Source organism: Hydra vulgaris, chromosome 07 (genome assembly GCF_038396675.1).
Source record: "Hydra vulgaris chromosome 07, alternate assembly HydraT2T_AEP".
In the NCBI taxonomy this organism is placed as follows: Eukaryota; Metazoa; Cnidaria; class Hydrozoa; order Anthoathecata; family Hydridae; genus Hydra; species Hydra vulgaris.
Genome location: NC_088926.1, coordinates 24,219,264 through 24,232,114, shown reverse-complemented (window position 1 = coordinate 24,232,114; position 12,851 = coordinate 24,219,264). Strand labels below are relative to the sequence as shown.

The 12,851-nt window shown below is 26.8% G+C and overlaps 1 protein-coding gene across 1 annotated transcript; it reads left to right on the top strand.

The window, feature by feature from the left end:
* Positions 1 to 332: 332 nt before the first annotated feature.
* Positions 333 to 12,585, top strand: LOC136082358 (uncharacterized). Its single transcript, XM_065801416.1, has 4 exons — positions 333 to 985; positions 1,402 to 2,707; positions 5,093 to 5,258; positions 12,260 to 12,585. The coding sequence occupies exon 2, from the start codon at positions 1,725 to 1,727 to the stop codon at positions 2,397 to 2,399; it is 675 nt and encodes a 224-aa protein (XP_065657488.1). The 5' UTR covers positions 333 to 985; positions 1,402 to 1,724; the 3' UTR covers positions 2,400 to 2,707; positions 5,093 to 5,258; positions 12,260 to 12,585.
* Positions 12,586 to 12,851: the final 266 nt, after the last annotated feature.

Here is a 12,851-nt window from a genome sequence, read left to right as displayed (position 1 = left end):
TTCGACTAAGCTTTAAAAGTTCTAAGTTTTTGGAAAGCAATCTTTTTAAAAAAAAATGTCTTTAGAAAACAATTTTTTATGTTTCAATCTGACCTGAAGCGGCAAAAACATTATCATTAGAAAGAAAGAAATCATTAGAAAGAAATATTCACAGTATCCAAATCATCTTGATTTCGAATTTCAAATAAGTAATATTTAACTGCACTTGATTCTACAGGAACATCTTCCCATTTTTAAGTAAAAAATGAATCTATCTTTTACAGCTTTTTTATTTATGTTTCGATTTCCTTTTTTCCTTTTTTCGTTTTCTTTTTTGTGTGCCACTCATATTAATTGTTCTTTTTTTTTTTTTTTTTAATAATAACTTGTCATATAAAAATGTAAAAGTGTTCTTAAATAATAAAATGCTTCATTAAATACAGCCAAGTAATGAAAAAAATATTAAAAGCATTGTGCTTGAAATATTTGTTAAAAAAAATTTAATAGTTTATGGGACCTAGGGCCCCCTAGGTGCTTTGAGCCTCAGGCAGTGTCTATTTTACCTAACTGTAAATTTAACACTAATTATTAAATTTATTTATGCTAACATGTAATATAACTAACTCCATAGTTACTTCTATTGTATTATTAAGGTGGGGATTGCTACAGCTTTTTTTGATGTTTGAAAAAGATAACTCTATGACTTGGTGTAAACTTGAAAAATGTGTATGTGTATGTATGTCAAATAAGCATAAACATATACTTAGGGTGCAGTGAAAAAACTTTTTTTTTGAAATTGAAAACTTGAATATTTTTTTCAGATGTCCAAAGAGATTTTAAGATATACTATAAATTTTTTTTTTCATAACTTCAAAGTAAATTACCAAAATGAAGTTTGAAATATTTTACAGTAATTAAATGAAGTAAAATTACCATTTTTAGTCGGGAACAGATTAAACAAAAATAAATTGAATAAAAAATAAAATGCAGACTTGAAGAATGCAGGGTAAATTAAATTATTATTTTTTGTGCCTAAAAACATTTTATTGTGCAAATAAACTTTTATTATAACTGTATATAGTTTATTATTTATAGATTCAAGTATTAATTATTATAAGTTTTAAAGACGTATTTTACCTAGTATAATTATAAATAAAGACAGAGATAACAAGAAATAAGTCCGAGAATAACCATATTAACAATTTTCTTTTTGTTTATATAAATTTGTTTACAGGTTAAATCAAGTATTAAAATAAATATTTTTTGAAACATTAAATTTTAAAAAGGTCAACTTGTAAGGTTAGCTCAATCTAATATTTTAATTTTTTATTATATTTATTATTTTCCTATTATTGCATTTGTTTCAATTCATTTTATCATTATATTATACTGAACTTAATATTATTAATGGTTTTGATTTAGGTTGTTGCACAGAAAAAAAAGTGAATATCATTATTCAAATTCAGCCTAATCACTATATAATTCAGAGAATGAAAAAAAGAATGGAAAAGAGTTACTTAAGAGTTTGGGGAAGAGTGAAAAATTTTAGAAAAGGTAATTTACATAATCAATTTGACATTTGATATTCTTCACTGCAAACACGTTATTATATGCAAGGAATATCCAACTTGCTCTGACTTTAAGTGTTCTCATTGTGCTGTTTCTCCAATCTGTAATTGTCCTGCAAGCTTAAAAATTCCTGAATAGAGCTAAAGTTTATCAGAGTTCAAATAATAAATGTTGGAATGAAAAGTGCTTACCAAGTACATTGTAGAGACAAAAAAGAAGCTCATCTAACTAAACAATACAAAAGAAAAGAAAAAACAGTTGAGAGTGCTCATCAAAAGTTAGAGCTAAAAAAGTTTTATGAGGGACGGAATAAGAAAGCAGAGTTAAGTATTAACCAGTTTTTGAATGAAGAAATGGATATAGATATTATTGAAAAAACAAGCAAATCACCCAATCAATTTATTAATGTCAAAATCAATGATAAAATAAAAGTTTCTTTCATTAATACAAATAACTTTTCTCTTCTTGCTCAAACAGTTTTGAGATATGGAACAAGTAACAGAGAAGCTGCTGCTAATTCTTCTGCAGTACTTGAAGAGCTAAATAAACTGATTATTGACAACCACAAGATTCATAGGGAAAAGAAAATAGTAATGGAAAAATTTCAGAAGGATGATTTACTGATGTATCAGTCAGAAGATATAAAAGCATTATCTTTTGATGGGAAAAAAAATTTAACTCTTATTAATGAACAAGATGAAACAACATTAAAATATTCAAAAACAATAAAGATGGTCTTCTATACTGTCACTAGTGAACCATTAGAAAAATATGTATTCCATTTCTCTCCTCTTGAACCTAGCCTTGAAGAAAAACCTGCATTAATGATAGCCAAACCTATAGCAGATTAGTGTAAACAATTTGATATAGATTTACAATATATTGGAGCAGATTCTATAGCTACTAACACCGGTAGCTTGGATTATCTATGATATATCTGTTCGAGAAAAATCTCATACTTCTTCTTTAAATATTGGTGCTAAGAATTTCACAGAGCTATGTTCTTGGACTCGTAATATGTTATGAGCCAATTTAAACATGTAACTATAGAGACTATTTTTACTATAGAGACTATTTTTGATTTTAAAAATAATCCCATTTCTCTTAGAAGGAGATATCTTTTATGGATGACCCCAAATAACAATGCATATGATCTAAGGTATTTATGTTTTACTAATTGATATAAATCAATTTGTTATTTTTAATTTTTATTGTTTGAATTTATGAGTAGACTTAAAGATCACTATTATAGTATAAATTATTTGTAATCACTATGGCCAGGCTAAAATTATTTTAAAATGAAAAAAAAATTATTTTATTTGGTTTTGCAGAACTATTTTTCATTAATAGTTTCAGTTTTAAAGGTTAAAAATGTTAAAAGTTTAACAATCAAATTTTGATATTTTATACCTTTGTCAAATGAGGATAGTTTCAAAAAACCCATTGTTATTCAGTCTCAATATCTACAATAAATCCCCCCTCTGGCCACCGCCCCTCTTCCTTTAAAAAATCAAAAAACCTTAGTCAAATTTTTGTTTACTTAATATTTTAAAATAGATTAATGTCCAATAACAAATTTTGAATTTTAACAAAAATATGTTGTGTTGAAAATTTATAATATTTTATTGTTAATAATTCCCCTATTTATCCCATTTTGGTAATTTATTTTGAGGTTATGAAAAAAAATGTTCATAGTATATCCTAAAATCTCTTTGGAAATCTGAAAAAAATATTTAAATTTTCAAATTCAAAAAAAAAAAATCACTACACCCTAATTTACATATACTTAGCTTTAAAAAAATTTATAGTAATTTGAGCCTGGGAAACGCTGTTTAAATGTTCTAATAATCTAAGCTTTATTTATAATCTTCTGAGTATTTACTGTGTGTTTAGGGTGTTGCAACTTTAATAGATTTAGAGTCTAATAATGCTTTATTTTTCTTCCTTTTACACATACAGTGTTAGCGGTTTTAAGTTTAATAAGAGGTGGCTTCCTTTAAATGTTTTTGAATTTTTTGGAGCAGTATTGAGCTAGGTGGTTATCTATTTCACACATAACACTACCTTTTCTTTTGGATTTCTTATCTGCAGTTTCAACTGCCCATCTTCATACCAGTGGTAGAATGTTATGATTTTTTGATTACATTTTTGAGAAGCTTGTATTGGACTGGTGTCAACTTGATTTAAGCAACCAACAAAACAAGATTCCTTACAACATAAGTCATAAGTCGATTTTCTAAACGCTTGATTGACGTTTTATTTATGTATATTATATTATGATATAGTATTATAGGCATTGGTCAAAAGAATCACATGACAGCTTATGCCACGCAGTTTAATTACGCACAGTTAAGATGAAATTGAAAAAGACAAAAACAGATATTAGAAAAAAGACAAAATTAAAAAACATAATATTATAAACATATAGGCAATTAAATAATTTCAACAAATTATTTATTCTTGCCACCAACATAACAGGTAACATCAGTTGAATATGTAATAAATTTTATTATATTATTATTTGTATTGCAATTAAATAAGTCTTATAAATACTCATGAACTTTACTATTTTTTACTTCATTCAAACAGAATAAATAAATTTTACTGCCTCTTACCTCTAATTTAAAGATAAGATTAGATTGTTTTGATTATCAAAATATCATTATCAAACAGTTAGAAACTGACAAGAGCATGACAATCTATAACCACTTGTAGTAGTTCTAATTAAAAATATAAGATAAATGGCAAACTTTAAAACAACGCACCACTGACTCGGTAATAAATGATGATTTTTGTTTAGTGTTAAAAAGTCATTTTTATTGGCAAAATAATTAAATTAGACTTAACCACGTTTTCAAGATTCACCTTCCTTACAACAACTAAAAGCAAAATGTCTCATAAATAAATAATAAATGAGTTTTGGGTGTGTTGTTTTAAATCATTGAAGTTAAAAAGCTCCTTGAGCAACAATCTAAGCCTATTGCCTTTCTAAATACCAACAAATCAATGGAATCCAATGTTTTAGAAAATATTAATTGCCCCATTGACACAGTTAAACAATATGAGTTGCTGGTTTCTCATTATGAAAGTCCTGCTTCACGTACCTCTTCGGTAAGTTTTATAAACAACTGAACTGTTTAAATTCATTTTGTAAACGCTATTTTGTAAATGTTATTATGATTGTGTAGCGGTAGCTACAATTAATGTTTGATTATTAAACTTGTTTATTAGCTTTTCAATTGTTAAAAATTTACAAGAAAAGAACATAATGCCTTTAGAATTTGTTATGGTCTCAAATATACGTTAATTCGGCCTGTAGAGATAGCCTTATTTTAAAATATGTTTTCCCGCTCTTTACATTAATTTTGTATTTGGTATATTTCTTATGTTATTCTATTTAATAAATACCAATTTAACCAAAAATTGTCTGATTTTCTTTTATTGTATTTTTTACTATTTTTTAATAATCAAACTAAAATCTACTAATTTTTATCTTTGCAATAATCAAAGGGTTTAATAATAAAATTTTATTTGTTTATTTTAGTTCCATTTATTAACGAAAACTGATAAAACAGATCTGGAAAAGACCACTGCATATTTTATATTGCAGCTTTTTAATGTTTCTTCAATTTCAAAAATGAACATGGATGGTAAAGGAAATTTGGTAAAACTTCCATTCTGAAAATCCTCTTTATGTTGAGTTGTAGTTGGTAATTCGAATTTTTATTTTTGAATGTATATTTAAAATGCTAACTATTTTACCCTAGTTTTTTTTTCTGAAAATCATAGAAACTTAGACAAGATCTAAACATTTAATATACATTTGATCAGACTAAATCTATACGCTTTATATACATTTATTTGACTAGATCTAAACAACTAAATATGTTTAATTAGGCTAAATCTAAACGCTTCATATATGTTTATTAGACTAGATCTAAACGTAAATTAGACTAAATTTAAAAGCTTTATATATGTTTATTAGATTATATCTAAACTTAAGTTAGGCTAAATCTAAACGCTTTATATACATATAATAACCCTCTAATAGATGTTTAAAATACATTTGAATATTGACATTTTATTGACGTTTGTTCTAAACATAAATCTGGATTTCATTTTAAACGAATAATCAACCAAATCTAAACTTTTTATCTAAATGTTGTTTCGACATTTATTAGACGTTTGTGTGATTAATGGGAAGGAGGTTCCTATAGTGAACCCTTATCCAATGTAAAGCCTCTGTAGATGGCAATTTCAGCATGATATCTATGAAGTTTGTGTAAAATAGTAAAAACCTTAGGTAACTGCAGAAAATGTGTTTATACATACATATATACATACATACACACATACATATATACATATATACATACATACATACATATTTTTAATTTTTGGTTAGTATATCATAAGCATTCACTGAAAATTCTTGAAAAATATTTAGAAATGTGTCTGATTTCCTTTGTGGTCTATCTCCTATATCCATTTGCGGCCTATCTCCTATATTTCTTTAAGTTTTATAGCAGATAATACTTTTAATCAGAAATATAACTTGATGCAAAATAAATAACACAGTAAAAATAGATCAATAAAAAATATTCTTGCCTTTCTTATTATCCTGCAGAAAATAATTTTCAGCATGAGCCTGGGTTTTTAAAAAAGATTTTATTTAGTAAGGGCTTTGAGTCCTTGTGAGTTACTAAATCCATGTACCTTATGTTAGTTTAAGCTATGTGTCTGATCCATAAACAGTTAATTTAATATTGTAGTTTTGTAGAAAAAACTTTGTTTAGATGAGAAAATATTTTACTGTTGTTTATTAGGTTTTTGTTAAAAAGCCTAATAAACAAAAGTATAATGAGTGCTGCAATGAGCCACGGAATCCAAAGCAGTAAGATTTGGAAAAGGAAAATGAAAATCTTTTTACCCAATTCGATAATTGTGTTATTAATGCTATTAGTCTCATTTCCAAAAATTTTCTGAAAATAAGATTCTAAAAAATCTTTAGTTATGCCTTTTCGTGTATGGACTAGAACTAGTAAGACTTAACTTTTACAAATAGTTTGTTCACTTAGTTTAAAAAACCTCACAAAAAAAATGGCTGGATATTCCAACATCCTTCTATGAATCAAACAAATTCACAGCTAATTATTTAACTTCTCTATAAGATGATTTAAATACTAAAATATATATATATATATATATATATATATATATATATATATATATATATATATATATACATATACATATATATAAATATATAAATATAAAAACAGTGAGAAAAAAAATTATATATATATCTACATATAAATATATATATATATATATATATATATATATATATATATAAATATATGTATATATATAAATATATATATATATATATATATATAAATATATATGTATATATATATATATATATATATTTATTTATTTAAAATGAATAAAAACAACTTTTGATGGAACTCTGAGTTTCATGCCTTTCGGCAATCATCAGCCATTGTGTATTTTGTCACTTAAAAACCGTTTAAAAATTACAAATTAAAAAATTACAGTAGAACGAGTTCTGACGTTACAAAAACAAAACAAAAACAAAAAGACGTCAAAGGCTTCAGTCCCCATTGTTGAATAAGGATAGTAAAAATTTCTTTGAATGCTGGCACTTTGATATTATTTCATATCTTTTATTAAGTAAGTTTTCTCCGTTATCTGATAATATATGAAATTTCTCGCGGAGACAAAGATAACAAACTTTTGATGCTTGATTGTAGGGCTTACACCGTGCTATTATTTTCCATGTAACAACAGGTTTTATATTTTTCGATTTTAGCTTCCATATTTCTTTGGAAAGTTCAGTGTCATTTTTATGTTGTGATTATATGTTTTTTCAACAATCTTTCCATGATTTTACATATTATGGCTGTTAAAGATATTGGTCTATATTCAGATGAGTTGTATTGTTTACCTTTTTCTTTATATATTAGTATCAAAGTCGCTTCTTTCCAATTATTAGGTATTATACCTGTTTCAAATGATGACACTATCAGAAGGTAAATAGGTCAAGCTAATTCAGTAGCACACTCTTTGAGAACATATGTATATATAAGGACTTCTGCCATCTGAGCCAATCATTTTGTGTTTCTTCAAATTACTTAACTCGCTGAAACAGACGCAAACTGTTTATTAAGACATTCTGCTTTTTCAAGCAATTTTGTTAGCTCCATGCCATCTTTTATCAAGGATATAAAACTAATTAGAAAACTGGTTAACAGTTTTAAGAATAACCCAAGCCTTTCACTTAGGGAACGCGCAAAAATATATGGATTTTCTCATAGTTTTGTTGCAAAAGTTAGAAACAAACATGGTTTTCATTCTTTCAAAGCACAAAAAGTGCCCAACCGTTCTGAAACTCAAAAAAAAAGTGCAAGAACCTGCAGCAGAAAGTTGTATGACAATTTTATTTCTAAAAATTTCTGTATTATTGAAGACGATGAAGCTTATATCAAGTACGATCAGCAACAAATTCCTGGTGCTGTTTATTATATTGCCAAATATAGAGGAAAAGGTAGATAAGAAATTTAAATGCACAAAACATGACAAGATTGCTACAAAATCTTTGATTTGGCAAGCTATTTGCAGTTGTGGCAAAAAATCAGCACCTTAAATTTCTCAGTCCACACTTTCTGGTAAAATATATGTTAAAGAATGTTTACAAAAACGCCTTTTATCTCTCATTAAATCACACAATAAGAGACCTGTGTTCTGGCCTGATTTAGCTTCAATTCATTATTGTAAACTAGCTATGGAATGGTATAAAAAGAATAATGTGAAATTTGTACCTAAAACAGAAAATCTTCCAAACTGCCCAGAATTGAGAGTTATTGAAAAGTACTGGGCTATTATTAAAAGAAAAATGAAAAAAAAAAAAAGCTTTGCAGAAACATTAAAGATATTAACATATCATTTAAAAAAGCATCAAATAATTTTGATTCTTATTCTGTGCGCAAGCTTATGGGTACCACTAAAGCAAAAGCTCAAAATTTTATTAGATTCCCACAGGAATAATTAATTATTTTTTTTAATGTTTAATCCTCTTGTGTTATTATATTAAAATTATCAATTGGTTCAAAATAAAAATTGAGGAGTACTTTCACATTTATTTCATGTACACGCTTTATATTTCCAGCAAAAATTATATTACATATTCAAATTATAATTCAGGTTATATATTCAAGGTTATATATTCAAGGTTATATATTCAAGGTTATATATTCAAGGTTAAGTATTTTGATTAAATAGTACGAAGTCTCTTGTACATGTTACAATTCTCAATATTATTAAATAATAGAGCTATATATATTTATATATAACCAATTGGAGAAAGGGGGGGGGGAATTTAGGGGGCCCTTTTGTAAATTTATAAAGTTTTTTTTTTCATGTTAGCTAATGAATAACCTTTAAAAAAAAATTTTTTGTAGATTAATGAATTTAATTAATTAATTTCCTCTAGAAAATATATTTTTTTAAAGATTTTTTATTAGGTAACACACAAAAAAAAAACTTCATATTTACAAAAGGACCCCCTTCAAAAAAATTTCTTGTCAGAAGTATGCAAATGTCTTAATAATTGTCAGTATTTTGTTAATGTTAAAATTTATTTTGTTAAATTAATTTATTTTTGTTATCTTTGAAAAGGCTATTCCATCTTATGAAGAAGCTTTAAAAAAATCGGGATACAAATCAAAGCTTGTCTACCACCTACAATTAATCTCAAATCATAATCAACAAAAAAAGCATTGTAAATGTAATATCATTTGGTATAACCCTCCATTCAGCTTAAACGTAAAAAAAAAAATAAGAAACTGTTTTCTAGCTCTTATTGACTACATTAAACTTAAATTCTATTAAGATCAGCTACAGGTGCATGCCTAACCTAAAGTCTATCATAAATTCGCATAATTTCAAAATTTTGCTTCAAAAAAATTAATTAAAAACCAATGTAACTGCGTAAATAAAGCATGTTGCCCTTTGAACAACCAATGATTGTCTAATAATGGTGTCTACTGTAAATGGTGTATTACTAATGCCAAAATATACTAAAAGTATATTTTGGCATTAGTAATACACCATTTAAATTAAGATATGCAAACCCATCTCAAATCATTTGCATCAGTTAAGTAAAGATATGACACAGAGCTATCTAAGGCAATATGGAGCTTAAAAGACCAAAATATGAATAGAATGGAAAATTGTTAAACACTGCAAACCTTACAATCTAGCAACAATATAACAATATAACAAAAACAAAAGCCACCTTTGTCTCTACGAAAAATGTTATTTTATCACATAATGGAAAAAACCTACTTAATAAAAAAAATGAAATTGTATCTCAGTGTCAACATTTAAAAAAATTCTTATTATCTTTATTTGACACAGGAGACTAGTAAACTGTAACAACTTTTTGTTTTGTTTTTTGTTTTTTACGTAGATTTGTTTATAACATCAGAAGTCATTCTACAGTAATTTTTACGCGTTAAATAGTTTAGAAAGTATTGAGAATTCTTTTGACTATGTTTTGAATGTTGTCACAAGGTGTAAATGAGTTTAGAAGAGAAATAAGTTTTTAAAACAAAGTGATTAGGATATAGAACCCAGAAGCTGGAATGATTAGAATATAAGTACAGATTGTCTAATATAGATTAACCTGACAGATGGCAGAAAGAGTGTGGTTTCAAGAGATGAGTTAAAAGTTGCAGCTGCACAAGAAGTTGGAAACTACATGGTGAGTGATTAAGAATAAACTTGCACAAATCCAGGAAAATAAGTAGGAGAAGCAATTATTAGTAGAGAGACCCAAAATATAAGCCCAAAGACTGTCTTGAAGAAATTTATGAAAGGAGTCACAGTCACCTTTAAGGAATTAGTAAAAAGTACAATGATAGGGTAACTCTAAAAAAGAAGAATGAAATGAAGGTTTTTGTGAGATTGTAGCATGGTCTGAACCAATCAAAGATTAATCTGAATTATAATCTGTTTTCATGACAATCAGATGAATTGATATTTAAGTTTATGTCCAGGCCAAGCATGTGACTATTGGAGTCTTTACTAATCAATAGGTATGAAAAAGTCTCAAAAAAAAGCAAGTAAGTCTGGTCATATTTACAAGAAGCAAGTAAGTCTGGTTGTATTTACAAGAAGCAAGTAAGTCTGATGATTTTTACAAGAAGCAAGTAAGTCTGGTCATATTTACAAGAAGCAAGTAAGTCTGGTCATATTTACAAGAAGCAAGTAAGTCTGGTCATATTTACAAGAAGCAAGTAAGTCTGGTCATATTTACAAGAAGCTAGTAAGTCTGATGATTTTTACAAGAAACAAGTAAGTCTGGTCATATTTACAAGAAGCTAGTAAGTCTGATGATTTTTACAAGAAGCAAGTAAGTCTGGTCATATTTACAAGAAGTAAGTCTGATGATTTTTACAAGGTTGAACAGATAAAAAGTTACTTACCACAAATATTTGTAAAAGATGTTGAAATAATTTGCTGGTGGTATTGGTTTTAATATTTTCAGGTACTTTTCATAATGTAAGTTTTTAGAGAACTTGACTTAACTATAGATAGTGGCACCATGAGCAAAGTGCTATGGCACCCTGAATAAAGAGCTATATATTTGTCTCAGAATAGCTAATTAACCCAAAGTTGTTACAAAAGGCTTTTTACTTGGCCTAAACATTGTACACAAAAAGCACTAACATGGCACCATTTATTACACTGTTACTACCCTGATATTTTACATCTATTGATCAGCCTCTTTAAAAACTACCACATAGTTCAGGAAATCTTACTAACAGCCTTAGAATCATTAAATTGTACTTTAGAGCTTTACACTCATTAGAAGATTACAGGAAGAGTTGTGTAGTTTCCACTATTGAATAGGTACAATCATGTCAAGGAGATCTAGTGTTCCATCATCCAAGGCTGGAAATCTTACACATTCATCTGGTTTTCATCTACTCCAAATACCGTTAATAACTAAGATAATTTTTTTATATGAGACAACATCTCTATAGTTTACTAAACTTATAATCCAAGGCAGGGGTATTTTATGCTAGAGTTAACTTCTTCTAGGCTTTGCTTAGGAAAGTGAATCCTACAAAGCAGTAGGACATGGAGCAGTTGCATTGTTTCCAGTCTCGGAATAATCAGGTTGATCCCTAAACCATCACGTACTACAAGTCACATCAAATATCACATAATTTAGTGACTGTTAACCCAACTGTTAATTTTTTTTTCTTTTAAAACACGAAATGTGCTCAAGGGAAAAGTAAAGCTTGCATCTAGTTTTTTATGTTCAAAGTCATTTACTTTCTTTTGAAAAATATCATTTAAATATCACAACTCGATCTTTTATGATATTGCTAGTTAAGTTTGAGACCTTTTTGTTGTTATTTTTTAAACGTTAAAGTAAACGATTCAAGTATATATTCTTGAGGCAGAACAATCATCAATTGAGCAGTTTTCACCTGGCATTTTTATCTTGAGTATTTACAAAAAACTTTTTATAAAAAAAAAAACATGATTTTATGAACTTGTACAGTTTCCAAGACAGAGTGATATCAAAAACTAAACAACAGAGAGTGTATTTTTAAATCTATTAACCAAATATGCTGATATACATAACTACTTTATACATTTGTTTATATTTTAGAATTGATTAAAGAAAGATTACTTTCATTCAAACTAATATCTCATCCGTTTTGAAGGCTGACTTAACAGAATCTTTGCTTAAATTGAACATCTGTTTTGTGTAACCAAACGACGTGAAGAACCAAATAAAATATACTTTAACTCAGAATAGAATAGACTTTTTTTAAATTATAAAAATTTTCAAATTTTCAAAAAGTTTTTTAAAAATAATCACTTTTTTTTGAAAAATAAAAGAACTAGTTTTTTGGTTGGCTTCAAATATATAAAATTTGTGGAGAAGAGTTCTGTTGTTAAGGTGTGTAAGTAAGGTTTTTTTTTGTCTCTGCGTTTAGTGCATTTAAAGAAAAAATTTCTTTTTTAAAAAAAAAATCATTTATCAAATCAAATGAAGCTATAATATCTATAGATGCTTATAATATTTAAAGAAATATATAATTATATATAGAAGAATGATAATGTACAATATTAATGTACGTTTTTAGTATACATATGTATTAAATTTATGTAACTTTAATTTTAGTGCCTGTTAAATGAATCAACTTTTTTTATTTTATATTATGTAAACTGCTTTTCAGTATTTTATAGACTGGGTT